At 38.6% G+C, this 15037-nt stretch overlaps 1 protein-coding gene across 17 annotated transcripts in view; it reads left to right on the top strand.

Annotated features, from left to right (window-relative positions):
• The window catches only part of LMO7 (LIM domain 7), a 133679-nt gene that overhangs the window by 100549 nt on the left and 18093 nt on the right, over window positions 1-15037 (top strand). For 13 of the 17 annotated variants that reach the window (XM_076362674.1, XM_076362668.1, XM_076362652.1 and 10 more), the window contains 6 exons: window positions 614-946; window positions 3879-3993; window positions 9558-9719; window positions 11091-11275; window positions 11950-12010; window positions 13064-13120. In XM_076362674.1, coding sequence (XP_076218789.1) covers window positions 614-946; window positions 3879-3993; window positions 9558-9719; window positions 11091-11275; window positions 11950-12010; window positions 13064-13120 — 913 coding nt within the window. Of the gene's footprint in view, window positions 1-613; window positions 947-3878; window positions 3994-9557; window positions 9720-11090; window positions 11276-11949; window positions 12011-13063; window positions 13121-13273; window positions 13316-15037 lie in introns of all 17 variants that reach the window. The other 4 variants (XM_076362691.1, XM_076362643.1, XM_076362683.1 and 1 more) reach the window with 4 other exon arrangements.

The following is a 15037-nucleotide window of genomic DNA, read 5'->3' as shown; positions in this document are numbered from 1 at the left end:
TTTGCTCATGTTTCTGTACTTAAAGGCACTCCTAGAAATAAGGCTGATAAATGTATTTGGTGGAATAACCTTTTTATTACTTCTAGTAAGTCTCCTTAGTGTTCCTTATCAAAAAACCTGCCTTTGTCGGGTGTAATTGTCTGAAGCTAAGTTAATTATACTAAGTGTTAAAGACAAATTTTTCAGGTGATGTAAGTTTCCTCTGCTCTGCTGACTTTGTTGAAAGTGAAATTTTATGCTAGCCTAAAATTTGCCTGCTCAGTAGAGCACTGAAACACAGAAATTCCCCCCACCCCCCCAATTGCTATGTCAATTTTCATAGCTTTCTCCTAAATCCCTATTTGTCTCAATTTAAAAAATGGTAAGAATGCAAATCATTCTAAGCAGCTGCTTTTAACAAGTTTGTCTTAAAAAGTCTGGACTATGTATTCTGCAAGCACTTCAAGAGAAAAAAATATGTTGCTCTTCTTTAAAGTGGGTAATTAGTAATGGGTACAGTAACCAGAATTTGCATGAAAGGGAGAGGTTTTTTTGTTAAATATATACATTGCTGAAAGATTAGGGATTTTTTTTTTTAAAGCACGTATTTACCAAGCTGTCATTTTTGTCCTAGATGGATGATACCCAGAAATACAATGGAGAAGTAGAAAAAGCTAAAAGAACTCAGACTTTGTTCACTAGCAGTTCGTTTTCACAACCAGACTCTGCACACTCTCTCTCCGCTAGTGCATTCAGAAGCAGAGGTGAGGAGGAGGAGGAGGAGGAGGAAAAAGAAGGTGTTCAGTCAACACCTCCTCCTAGTTTGGCATTACCTGTAAAATCCCAAGACCAAGATGCTGGAAGCAGTATTCTTAAACCAGAGTATTGCTCTCCCCCTGATTCTCTTTCACTTGCATCTTCTGCAGAAAATGTGAGTCTGCCAGAGCCTGAGGATTCAAAATCCCTGGTAAGTGTGGAAATAATGTGATTACTTAGTGTAACTGAATGCTACAGCAGAGTAAAATAAAGAATAAATAAAATAACATCTAATGCAAGTATATTTTGGTAGTAAGAAAACAGCTCAAAGAACTACTACTTCCTTTGATTTAACTCGGGAAAGAGAATATTTGGAAAGAAAATAATTGGTTCTTTTGCTGCATTTTCCCCTACCCTTTGTGTCCTGTTCTTAATTTTATTTCCCTTTCTGATTCAAAATAGTTATCCTAAATATTGTTTGATGCTTGCAAAGTTTTTTGTTATTCTCCAAATTAGTACTTTGTGTGCAGAGTCAGGTATGTCAGTTAGATGAATGATCTGAGCTGCTGTAGCATTCATTTGCACTTCTAAACTGGTGGTGGAAAATAAAGATCAGCTTTTCAAAGGCCAGCCTTAAACATTAGTATCATACTATACTTTTTTCCAGCTGTTGTGGCTTGAGCCCCCCCCCTTTTTTTTAAATAGTTAATTACTTGAAATTAATCTAATTAACATTCACATTAATGAATTGTAAAGCAAATCACCATCTCTTTGTGTATGTGCTTATCCAGGAGTTGGGTCTTTCAGTGTTTTTTTGGAATATGTATCTTCAAATGGTGTTTCCTCCAATTGACCGCATGTTTCACATGTAAAAAATGACCAGCAATAGCTTTAATTGTTAAAACCTTTCTGTAATATCTAATGATGTGGTTCATACTTGTTGACAGATGAGAGGTTAATTCTTTGCATTCCTGATGCTGCTGTAAAAGTTAATTGTGCCAGTTGCTTGGGTGAGGATCATAAGACCTTGGATGCTGATCTATGAAATCACTTCCCACACCAGCTTTTTATAAATTCAGTCACTTTGATTCTTCTTCTAATCACTTGCGGAAAAGGAACACATTTCAGTTCAATACTCTTGATACCCCTTGGCCATCGCAATGAAATTATCATAATTTTTTGAAACTGTGATTGTTGTATAAGGAAAGCGATCACGATCATTATATTTTTTTCTGTGTTGTAGCAAAACCAGGCAGAGGAATTGCCGTTCTAATCAGTGAAAAGATGGATTAGATACAGGTTCTTTGTATCACTTTAAGCAAGCCAAATGAGAACAAAATGTATTAGGTCCATTTTTTTTTTCCTGTCATTAGTCACAAGATTATAAATTGTCCTTCCTGCAAATGAGTAATGTGGGTTTTTTAAATAAAAAAAATTTAGAAAAACCAAACAACTTGTGTTGTGCCTCAAACAAGCTATAACTTAAGGAATGCAAGTTCCATTTGGCATGTTTGTAAATCATTGCGAGACTTGAGAGATTGATACAGTTCACTAGTCATCAGGGCAATAACACCAGGTTTGTGGAGTACTAAGTGTTTTGGAGACAACCTGTCCAAATGGTGAAGTTCAGTGTACAAAGTCGCAGTACTCCTGTGAAGGAGGTAGGTTTGAAGAAGAGCCGGGTTGGGATGGCGGCAATAAAAATAACAACAACAGTAATTTCCAGGAGCGCACTCAAATTCAAAAGCTTCATATGTGCTCTAGCCCAGTGTGCTAACCTGCCTATTAGTAGATTCACTTTTAATCTACTGTTACTCACCTAAGGACTTGGGTTGTATGGGAGCATTTGCAAGCTAGTAGCTGGGTTGTGAAGAAAGGACTTAATTTCTACCCTGGGCTGTAACGGGGAGTGTTTTGCCAGTAACATTCCTGTAACACGAGGCGAAACCTCAGGATGTTGCCTTGCAGTGTTGTCTTCTGCACCCAGTGCTCGGGTACTGCTGAAGCGTCCTGCCTGGAGACTGGCTGACTGCATCTCCTTGTGCAGTGCTCCCCGCAGCTGCCTGTTGCATCCTACCAACATCGGAGCTTTGGGGAATTGTCTTAGATACCTAGGCTACTAAATATTTTAAGTTAGGGAAAATGAATCCCACCCTTCAGGAAAGCTGGTTTGCTAGGCAGCTGAAATGTAGGTGTACGTTTAGTACACCAAATTTAGTGCACATGCGGAGGTCTCCATGCACGCGTTGCTGGAATATATCTATTTTAAGCATTTGATAGAAAAAGTCTATAATTTCTTTTTTTCCTTTTATAACAATGTCAGTTCTATGATAATGAAGTGAATAGCATGCATTTAGGTATTTGTTTTTTAATGAGTTCACGTTAAAACGTTAATGTATGCAACACATGTTCATAACGTAGTGTGGGATTGAAAGCAAGTGCTCCAAAATGTTTTTCCCAATCCAATATTTCTGTAGTTTAAAATGGTAACGTTAGGTTTTGATTCAGATTTTGAAAGCATCTTGAAAGTCCACTAGAATGGAAGATCTGGATTCTAGCTCATTCTGGGATTAGTTTTATTATCTAAGGCCTCCATTACAAAATCCGTAGCAAGCTAGTAGTATTTCACACAAAATTGAAAAGATGATTGTTCACCCAAGTAAACCAAGTTGCAGCATTGAGCCTAAAGGAAACTGATGATGCCCACTGTAGGATGTGCAAGAAAAAAATAAGATGAATTACTGTTATCTAGTTTTTTCACATCTCTGTTTGACTGATGCTCTCTCAGGAGGCAGTGCATTCCACAAATTCACAAGATAATCCATGAAGACCCATTTAGGGGTTTTTTAGATCCTTCAAATTTCTTACATTTTGTAGCATTGTGTTACAAAACATTTAAAATAAGAGAAATGCACAGCTAAATATATGTGTAGAGAAAATATAACTGTAAACTGAAAACATACCTGTTTGAATAAAAAAAAAATGTTAGTTAACTGCTTCAATACTGTTTCCTTTGTCTATGATGCTAATAATAGATGATTAAAGTGCACATTGTGAGCAGCCTCACTTATTTAGAAGATAAACTTTCCCTCATTTAGATTCCTGTGATACCAGATACTGTAGTGTCATGTTTTATTTTTCAGGAACAGTACAGTGAAATGAGAATCAGTATAAACCAGAGACCTGGCCACAGTCGCAGCTTTGGGTTTACAACAATTTGGAGTTCTTCAGGGGCCTTTGTACAGACAGTTGAAGAAGGTAAATGCGTATTAACTGCACAAATTTTTGTTCTTATGTTTAGTTTGCAGAGGCTTCTAAATTAAGGCATTTGCTGTTAAGAATGCTGCAAATATTTTTAAAAATCAGGTGGAGAATTGAAAAATCAATATTTAGTTTGTGAATGTTTTTCTGTGAATCCTCATCTCTTGAAACAGGTTGAATTCAGAAATAACAAAACCATATTTTCCTAATCAAGGACACTTCTATAACTGCTGAAAAGGCATAAACGTGATTACTCAAACATTCACCAAGCCCCTTACAGAACAGCAGTAAGGGGCACATGCAGACTTCTAATATCCAGATTGTTCCTTTCAGCTAAGTTTAAAAGATTTCACTTCATATGGTTTGTAAACACATGCGGAGGAAACTTAGTTAGGAGTTAGTATTTTTATTTCAATTTTCCCTTTCTTAGTCATGTTGAATTTTGGAGACAGTTAATATTTTTAAGCAGTTGCAACTTCTAAATTGATTTCCAGTGCAGTTTTTTTCAGATGTGTTAATACTGAGGAAAAGCGAACATTTTTGTCTTGAAATGAAACATACACAAAATTTATTTCTAAGCTTTAGTAGTCTTCTGCAGAGAACAAGCTCAGTTTTCTTAATTTAAAAAACCACAACAAAACAGAACAAAAACCCCAAGCAAATCGTATGTAATGCTTGTTTTCTGAACAGTGATCTTTCCCATTGCCAGTAACACTTGAGGAATATTGAATTGTGCCCTTTCTTCTAGCTAACACAAGATCATCCTGAGAAAGGAGAAATAACTGGAAACTTCTCATTTAGTTAGCCCTTCATTATGCTTTCCAGAGAGGAAAAAATACCATTTAACAGCACTTACTGAGCAGCCTTATTTTATTTATTTATATATTTTTATTTCAAATTCAATTTTTAAACCTCTCTTCACTATAGCTTCTCATAATTAGATTGTAACCATTAATATTTGCTTTGCATGAAGAATAACTTCCCATTTGCTTTCCCTGCTGCTAAGCTTCTGGTTTAATTCTGTTACTTGGAGGCAGAGGTCTGTCTCTTTGCGCTGCCAGCTGTAAATGAGAAACCTGAGGGCAGTGAATGTTCCTGCTGGCCATTCACGAAGGTCCGCGTGGGCTCTATCCCCAACTCTGTAGGCAAGGAGAAGGTGAAGGCCTCGTGGCTGTTATCTTGGTTATGCTTCATTACCATTCTCGCAAGGAAGGGCGCAAAGTATAAAGACTGAATGGAGAATGGACTGTATCTTGGTATTCTTGTTTATAGCATGTGTTTAACATCTTTTTTTTTTTTCAACAACTGACTCATGTCGTATCCTTATTCAAAAGCTGTAGCTTCCTTTAAAGTAAAGAAGGATGAAAGAGGTGGACAGCCTGTTGAAAGAGTAAGGTGTGCTTTCAGCTAGGCGCTTCTGAATGTTGCGTTTCCTATTTTTAAGGATAAGTCATAGGACACAAGGGACCCTGGAAGATCACCTAGAGCAAACCCCTGCTCAAAAAAGTGTCAAGACTGAATTCAGACCAGGCTGCCTAGGGTCTTACCCAGGTGGGTTTGAGACCCTCCAAGGATGGAAACTGCACAGCCTCTCTGGGCATTGCATAATTATCCTCTCAGAGAAAGTTTTCCCCACATAGCCAGTCAGACCAACCTTTGTCTCGGATTATAACCACTGTGCTGTGTTCTCCTGCCATGAATTTCAATAAAGAGCAGGCTTTCCCTTCTCAGTGACCTCCTGGTAGGTATTGGGGGACTGCTATTAGGTCCCCCTGCAGCCTCCATTCTCCAGGCTGAACAAGCCCGTACCCCTCAGCCCCTTCTCACAGGGCAAGTGCTCCAGCCCTGACCATCCCAGTGGCCTCCCATGAAACTTGCCCCGGTTTATTGATGTCTCTCTTGCAGTCGAACACCAAAACTGGACACAGTATTGTTGATGTGTCCTAACAAGTACTGAGTGAACAGGCCCAGCCTGTACCATCACTGGGGTTAGTCCATCCCAGGAGCAGGACTCTGCATTTGCCCTTGTTGAATGTCAGGTTCCTGCTCTGAACGGCAGCCCTGCCCTCCAGGGTATCAGCCACCCCCTCCCTTTTGGTGTTGTTTGCAAACTTGATGAGGGTGTGTTTCACCTCCTCCTCCTGGTTATTGGTGAACATGTTAGAGAGGACAGGTCCCAGGATACATCCCTAGGGAGCTCCACTTGTAACCAGCCTCCAGGCTGAGTATGAACCATTAACCGCTACCCATAGAGCCTGACAGCCCAGCCAGTTTTTCACCCATCTGGTCATTCTGCCCTGTAGACAATACCACCCCAACTTTGATACCAGGATACTGTGGAAGATCGTGTCAAAAGCATTATTAAAGACAAGGTGGATGGTATCCACCAGTCTCCCTTCATCCACAGATCTAGTCAGTTCGTCCTTGAAGACAACCAGGTTGAACAAGCGTGATTTAGGTTTGGCAAATCCGTACCAACTGTTCCCAGTCACCTTTTTTTCTTTCGTGAGACCAGAAATAGCTTCCAGGAAGACTTTCTCTGATTGTCTTGATATACTTGTCATCCTAACTAGCTATATGATTTTCTTCAGGTGATAATCCGCATTTATCTTTTTACTACTTATAAATGACTCTATGTTCTACGTATGCTTTTCCTTCAAAAAATTGTTAAGAAAACTACTTGGTAAGCAAAATTAACTTCTTATAAGTGTTCTCAAAAAGCTTAATAAGAGTTAAGCTCGTAACACATGTTTCGGTGCGACTCATTTACTACATATAAAAGAAGATAGCACTCATTTTTTTTACAGGAATTTTCAACCTTTACGCTAAAAATTAGGTAAACAGAAAGCCTTAAAGTCATTAATCTAGACATTGTTCTGCCAGCTTCCCCAATGCCATATAATCTTTATTGTTTCAGTCCTTTCCCTTTCACCCACCCTATCTGCAATCATTTTTTGAGATGGTGTTGATGTAGGAGTACACGTCTGCGATCAAATGCTTGCAGGCAAGTAGGACAAAGTAAATTTGACCCACTTGCTTCAAGTTTTAATTTTTTTATATGACTCTGAGCTAATATTTATCTGTTGTAATAACAACAGATGGGGATAGGTTAAGATAACTAAATACGCATGGAAAATGTGTGAATTTGATTGGTTTTGTTTTCATTGAGGAGTAGTAAGAAAGAAAAATCTTTTACCTTCACGGAAATTTATGAAAAACAGCAATACCTGTGTTATGTAATGTAAACTAAATCCTCTATACAGAGAGGATATATAGGTATAAAGAAAGTGTCAGTAAATACTGTAGTCTTGGAGGAACTGGACAGAGAAAGGCAACTGGCACCATACAACTTTTGGCACCTGAATTGCCAGTTAGTCTCTGTAGACTTCTCTGGAGGTGAATTTAGGTGCCCTGGTTTAGGCACCCTGGTTTGCACTCTTGAGAAGCCCTTCTAATCACAGACTGTGGAGGCAGTAAAGGAAGAGTAGCTGGCAAAGTTATGTGCCAAAAATTGAGTGGTGTAAGTTGTCCTGGCTGTGTTAGGTCTACATGTGCAATCCAGAGACTTCTGCTATTCATTCAAATCTGTATGGTCTGGATGTGTTTTTCTGGTGATATTGTAGGAGGAACTATGCAATCTTAAATTTCCTTCCTTTCCTAAAATCTGAATTGGTAACCCACTTTTTCCCTCATGTGCTTACCGTAACTGAGCTGAGGTACTGTTCTCGCCTCTGAACTGGGTCTCATCCCAATCAAATTATCTGAGTAAAATGAACACCACCTTTTTTGGTTCCTAGGGCTCGTTCTGTCACAACACATAACAGGGAAATTATCAGTTCTGATGTCTGTCCTTGAGCCTAAAGCATTCCCTGTACCATGAGCATAAAGTTCAGACTACATGTAGTCAAACTATATGGTACTAAAGATCTTAGATTTTGAAATCAGACACAATTCCAAATGTTATATGATGATGTTGAAAAAAGTAACTTCAGTGGTAGTATCTTCAATAGTATCCTTGGTAGTACCTTCCATTAATAGATTTGAAAATCCATTAATTCTTTAACATCTTCCTGGCTCTAAGGAGATGCACATTTTTTCCAGTTTATCGCCCATGTTTTCTTTCTCCAGATGAAAACCCTACCTTTTCTTCTATGATACTGCTTAAAAGTAATTGGAGTGTTTTGAAAATTTTACTGATAACTGCTAATGGAGTTTTTAGTCCATACTTTACGAAGAATGCAGAAAAATAGACTATGGAGCTATGCTCTTCTAACGTAGTAGTTAGTGTTGGTTTTTAGTGAGCTATGATGGATCACTGTTTGGTGCAGTATTAGGAAACATAATATTTCTTCATTTCTTAACTTCCTGGGGTGCCAGGAATATTAAAAGCTATTTGAATCCTTAGTGGATGATCCAGACTTCTAGCAGCATTTTACTAGTGAGTCAGAAGAAGGTCAGGATGAAGCATACGGTGTCTAAAATTCTACAGTCATGCTTGTCTACATTTGTTTCTGATAATGTAATATAGCATTGTTCTTGGTACATTTTAAACATGATGTGTAGATTTCACTACTTACTTTGAAAAACACTTCCATTGTGTAACTCAAATTTGTTTTATTAATGTGAGGATTTATTATGCAATCTTTATCTACGTTTTCACTTAGCTTTTCCATTTTATATTCTGCCAAGGGAATAATTGTTAATGGAAGAACCATTCGGATGTAATTCATAAAATCTTACTTAGGCAAGTCTGAGTTTCTCAGCTTGTCCATTTTCTGAATTAAATAGAAAAAAGTTTATTGACTGGTCCTGTATACTCTCTGTCCTTAGGCTAGTGAGATCACTTGCCAATGTTTAGTCGTAGATGAAAGAGTATAAAGTGCAGCCTGTCTTGCAAAGTATCAGTAGAATTCAAAGTCCAAACTGCAATAAAATTTGCTCTTAATTGACAAAATAAGTAGAATCCAGAGAAGTGAAATGGGACAGCACCCAGCAATATCTTGAGTCCAATCACCAGTCAATTCAGAGCTAAGAAACTATTTTAGCAAAGCAGTAAAGCAGCATGTTCTTGTCAGTAGAGCCCAGAAAATGTAAATAAGAATATGAGAAAGCCAGGTTCTACTGGAATTAACAAAGTGGAGGCTGGTTTTTTTGGCAAATAAGAGGATTACCCAAACATTGGCTGGATTTCAGCTAATCGTTGGCTACAGACACTGTGGTGCTGCCTCTCTCTCACTGTTGCAGATTATAAAGGTGAGTTAGTGAAGGCAAGAGTGGGCCCAGAGGTTGTTTATTAAATAGGCTAGGCAGAATGTGAACACTTGCAAGTCCAAAAGACTGATGATGTTTGTCGTTTTCATAAGTTTCAAATTGAAACATTACTTTGATATTAACTGAGTTTACTGACCTTATATTACAGTGTAGTAGATTTTTTTTAAGACTTTCTGAGTATCCACCAATAAGCATTTCTTTGAATGATATCCCCCTCCCCAAATATAAACTGTGGTAAAAATGTAATTGTGAACGGAGACATAATTTTATTTTTCTCCTGTTTTCTGCAGGTAGCCCTGCAGCATTTTGTCAGCTGCATGCAGATGATGAGATCATTGCTATCAACGGCACAAAGGTTTCACGTATGGACTATAGTCAGTGGGAGGAAGCCATCGGCAGAGCACTAGAAACTGGAAACCTGGTCATGGATGTCAGACGATATGGAAAGAATGGTGAGTTGTTTTCGTCGGGCAGATACAGTATGCTCTGTAAGGCAAATAAGCTTTGTCTCTGCTGTACCTGACAGCTGAGAGTCCTTATTACCCTTACAGTAGTAATATGTATCTAAGCTAAGTAGTTTGCCAGCGTGTCTGTTGCATTTTAACACAACTTCGCTTTTTTTAACTACTCGTGCATTAGAAATGTCTTGACAAGCAAGTCTACAAAGCATTGAACTACTGACCTCTCTCTTGTGCTCTGGCCTGTTTCTGAGAGGATGCACAGGTAAAAAGGTGTGCAACCACCACACAAGGGGATATAACATTTTCTTTCCTGCCATACCACAAAAATGAAGAGGGGCTGGTCTCTAGAGGGTAGTAATTTTTAGAGCCTCTCTCCCTCAATCAGCAACTCCCTTTCTTCAGGGAAGGAGGGTCTTGTGTTCCTTTCTTCAGGGAGTGTTTCAGGTGGCATATGAGCTTGTGGGTGATGTAGCACCTCTCTGCTATGATTTTGGCCATTGATCCAAATATTGTGATGCTGTAATCTCTCCAGAATGGTACTACCCGTTCTGGCTAGTGAGGGTTTCCATCCTGGCCGAAGGCTTTGTAGCGTCTCTAGACTTGCCATGGGTTTAATCAGGATACCCTTTCAAAGTTCCAAAAGAATTTCCAGAGTTGGAAGTGTGACCAATGACTTCCTTCACAGTATAAATACAAAACATTGTTTTAGTGGGAAGCTAGGTAGAATAAGTTACTAGCAAGTGGGAAAAAAATAGTGAGGTGAGGAAGAGACAAGAACAAATCACAACTGCTACAGGGCCTAGCACAAATGAAGAGTGAGATTAGTGGAGAAAAACTCACTGAATAAATTTTAGGTAGTGGGAAGAAACGATGGAGTCTGAGAGAAGATGATCATTTGTATTCGCCTCATCAATTTTGCTAGTTTAGACTGCCTTTTTCTTTTTTGCCCTCTGTGCTTCCAGACAAGCACGGACATGACAGTGACGCTTCCTGGATAGTGTATGAGTCAAATTGTACCTTGCGTGAGTGAAGATGGAAGGATTTTCTCGATTCTTACTAATGCTAATGAAATAGTTTCCAATGAATACTAATTGCTCTGTAATGTTGAGCTGCTATAGTCCGTATTAGCAAAACATCTGGTAAACTTTTACCTGGCTTATGACTAACACTTGCATTTTTGGGGAAGGCGGTCTGCTCATAAAAGCCCTTTTTCCTGTCTTCACAAATTCCACCTGATTTGTGTCTCTCCCTCTTCTGTTATGTGCTTTTTTTGTGTTGTTTTAATGTGTTTTCACTAACTCTTGTTCTGTTCTTTGACATTACTGTCTACATTAATTTCTTGATCCTCCACATACCAAAAAGATTGGGGCAAAGACCAGCCTTCCCTGCCACATGTAAGGCATAAAATCCTCAATCTCACCAGTATGGCTACCAACATTATAGGTACATCTGAAAATAAATGGATTGATGCAACTTCTGGAGAACACGTTTCAAATGTTTCCACCATATCAACAAAAAGAGATTTCTCCAGCAGCCTTCAAAATTCTGTGAGTATGTTTTTGAAGGGTCATGGGATTTGGGGGGAGGAAGAAAGTAAAAATGTAACGCCTTGATGGGGGGAGGATGGAGAAAAGACCTTGGAAATCTTCCTTTGCTTGTATTGCTTAAGGGACATATAAGATACTGCAAATACGGAGATGTAGCTATGTACTTATTAAGGTAAATAAGATGTTTTAAAGACTTGCTACTGTCCATTCATGAGTGGGCACTGCTAAGTGATAAGTATTAAAATACTTGCAGACTATGTTTTAACTAACATGTATGGAGTGTTTATTCTTTAGAAAAGACTTCTACCTCCATTATTAGTGTAAATGAAAGTTGCAGCTCTGAAGAACAAGGGTATACGTGCTTTCAAATCACTTGCAAATAACTCCCTGCCTGCCAAGGAGCTGAAACAGGAAGATCTCGGCTTCTGGCATTTTCTTGCAAACTAATGGTTTTTATTTCAGCCACCAATTCACAGCTGGTTATTGATCCCCTCAAACGCCTGCAGTCGTTTTAGTCTATAATACACTCAGGAAGTTTTAGGTAGTTTTGTATCTTTCTGTGGAAAGTGTTCCGAAGTGTTTCATGATACACAGTTCTTGTCAGGGGAGACGTGTAATTGGATAAAATTCCACAAATCTAATGAACCTAAGCTCTTTATTTTATATTTTTTCAGGATACAGAAACAAAGTTGACAAATGGAATGCAAGGAGATCTTGGCTCTAGTGAGCAAAGAGGTAAACTACCGTTGCTTTTCATCCGCTATTTGTGTGGGTTTGGAACAAGCAGACACTAAACCTGTAATCATCGCAAGCTTTATACAGTGGGCGAAGTGAGACCTTAATGAACTGAAAGCTGGACAGGTATCACAGAGGCCTAGTTGCATCCAAGCTGAGTGTAGTTTGCTTCCACGACGTGTTAGGCAGTTGGAGAACTGACAACAAAGCAGTGACACCCTGCCCCCCGGCCTTGGCATTAGGGGTTGTAAATTCAGTGTGTAGTAGGGGTGAAAGAGAAGGAGAAGGCACACAATTTATTGTAATTGCCACTGCATTGTGTGGAGACTGAGTCAGTATGAGTATCAATTTATTTCACTGCCCAGGAAGAGTGTAAAGAGTATGCAAATTTTTTTTTTTTCCTATTTCGGTTATGAGGTTTTGGGGGTAGTGGTTGTTTTACTATTATTATTTTACTTTTATTCCTGGAGAACGATGTTGATGGTTCTGGTATGAATAATAATTACTTACAATGCTATGAACCGTTAATAGCCTTACTTGATGACAGTGAGAGAAACCAGGTACGTAGACTTCCTAATGGAACAGTAATCCTTAAATGGGAACTTTGTATTTCATTTTATCTTTAATGTGCATGGGGATTTATAAAAGAGTTCCCCCAAGAGATCATTTGCCCTCTGGAGATGCCTTTCTGATGACATTAAATGGTGATTAGGCTCCTTAATCCAATTTGGCATCTCGGTCAAGGTGGCTTAAATTAGACAGGGAGAATCTTGAGTCCAAGTTTGACGCTTGTACTGCTGTTATAGTTGGACATCGTTAGTGATAAAGTGACATACTAATCAGTATATGATGTAACCTACTAAAAACTGCATTTGTTGCTATGAAAGATTAGATCTCCTTTGTGTTTTGGGGGCTTTTTATTTTTCTGAAGTGATGTTGCTGCAGATTGGAGGTCTAACAAATGTTTGTTATCCAGTGGTGATAGTCATTTAAAAAAAAAGAAAAAAGCAGCACCTCATTGACTTGTTTGTATTCTTTGTATTTTTCAAATAGCATCTGAACCTATTTCTTTGAAAAACTTAAAAAGACGGTCACAGTTTTTTGAACAAGGTAAACCAAAGAGCTAACATTTCATGTACTTCCATGAAATTGTTCCTGCTGCACACTCTTCCTAACAAGTCTGGTGCTGGGTACTATACCTCTTCAGAATTGTTTGTTGCAATTACAACAAAGCAACATAATTAATTTCCCTTCTTTCCCCAGGGTCATCAGGTTATTCTTACAATTCATGGGTCTACCTTTGTGGTAATGGGTCTTTGTGTGTTCTCTTATATCTATAGCTGTTTAAGTATCTTCTATGTTGTTCATACTTTTTTTTCACTGGGTAGGAGTAAGAAGGATAGCACTCTCCGTTCAGGTTCGCTACTACCTACAAAACAAGAATAACGTTGAATATTCCAGCAGAGGCTTAGCGCAGATCTCAAAGAGCTGTTGATAAAATACTTAACTCTGGATTTGAGTTTATCTTGAGTTGCAGCTCTGTGCTTTCATCTAAATTGGTGGAGAAAAGCAGCTGCTGGCTTTCCACTATGTGGTGATGTCACAAGATCCCCAGACGACCAATATAAATTTTGAATTGAATATGCTAGCTTTTAAAGGCAAAAAATGAGGCACTCAATTTTGGTTTTGTAGGTTGCTTTTGGGTGTTTTGCATGTCACAACTCACATACTTCCACTAATGTTGTATGTCTAATGCTGTCTTCAGACTATGTATGCTTTGCTGTTGTGCTGTAGCCTGAAAGAGTGAAATTCTGGCCCACTGGAAGTTCAGTGTGAATTTTGCCAGCAATTTTAGTGGAGCCAGGACTTTCCCTTCAGTCGTGATGGCTTCTGTTTTTTCCAGAAGTGATATGTGAAGTGCCACAGCATAAATCTGTGTTTGTGGTTCTGTTTGCTTTTAAATACTTCTGCTGCATTGTATCTGCAATATGGTGGTATTTTGTTGTTAGGTGTTTTTTTGTTTTGTTGGGGGTTTTGTTGTTGGGTTTTTGGTTTTTTTTAAAGGCTGGCTATGAAGTTTGGGGTTTATTTTAATAAATTTTATAGCAACATTGAAGTATTTCACTCGTGCTTGGGGATGGGGGGAGAAGGGCGTATTTCTAGAGTGTACGCTCAGTACAGTTTTGTTAATTTTAAACTTTTGACACTTTAGCTTTACAATGATATGAAAGATTCTTCTTTCTAAACCTGTACAGGCCAGCATAAGCTTACAGGGGTGAGAAAAGAGAGGATCAAAGATAGGTTCTACCTGTGCCTCCCTTTAGCATCTCCTGGCGCAATTGCAGGAGATCAAGTCACTGTGGCTGTTGTGATCTGATAATGTAGACAAAATTGTGCATATATAGATTGGACACTAGTCTGTGACTCATTAGATGTCTTTTGTATTCTAAATTTGACCTTTTCTCCACTTCATGTGGTCATACTTCAGAAAACTGTTGCAACTTGTTGCTTTTATGCATTTTTTTTCAACTGAAATTTAGACAGCTAAGTAACAAGTACACTAGCAACAAACAAAAATAGTGATGATGCTTGGGAAAGGATCATACTTAAATTTGTGCTTCTCCACATTTTCTTGACTTTTAATATATTAGCATAATTGATGTCTCTCTAATAATCATCTTGGTACAAGCTAAGACCAAGCGTGATAGCCTCAAATAGCATAAAGTTTGTGATGAACGGTGACATGCTCGCCAAATTCAAGTGTGCTTTTGGAAGTAGGAAAGGAGGACAGTTGGAAAGGGAAAATACATGGTTTTGTGGTAGAGAAGTTGCCTGTGGATGTCTATTGCTCTTAATTCACGTCAAGGGCTGTAGGTGAGTATCTGCTCTACCCTGGAGCAGCGTTCTGGTTATTGGTCATGCTAAACAGTTGGGTTTCATAATAATAATAGGAGAGGTGTAGCAAAGAACCTCTGTATTGCCACAGTGGGAGATGTATTGCTAATTCAAGCAATTGCTGATGGCACT

This window comes from Aptenodytes patagonicus, chromosome 1 (assembly GCF_965638725.1).
Source record: "Aptenodytes patagonicus chromosome 1, bAptPat1.pri.cur, whole genome shotgun sequence".
Lineage (NCBI taxonomy): Eukaryota > Metazoa > Chordata > Aves > Sphenisciformes > Spheniscidae > Aptenodytes > Aptenodytes patagonicus.
This window is presented reverse-complemented; position numbering and strand designations above follow the sequence as displayed.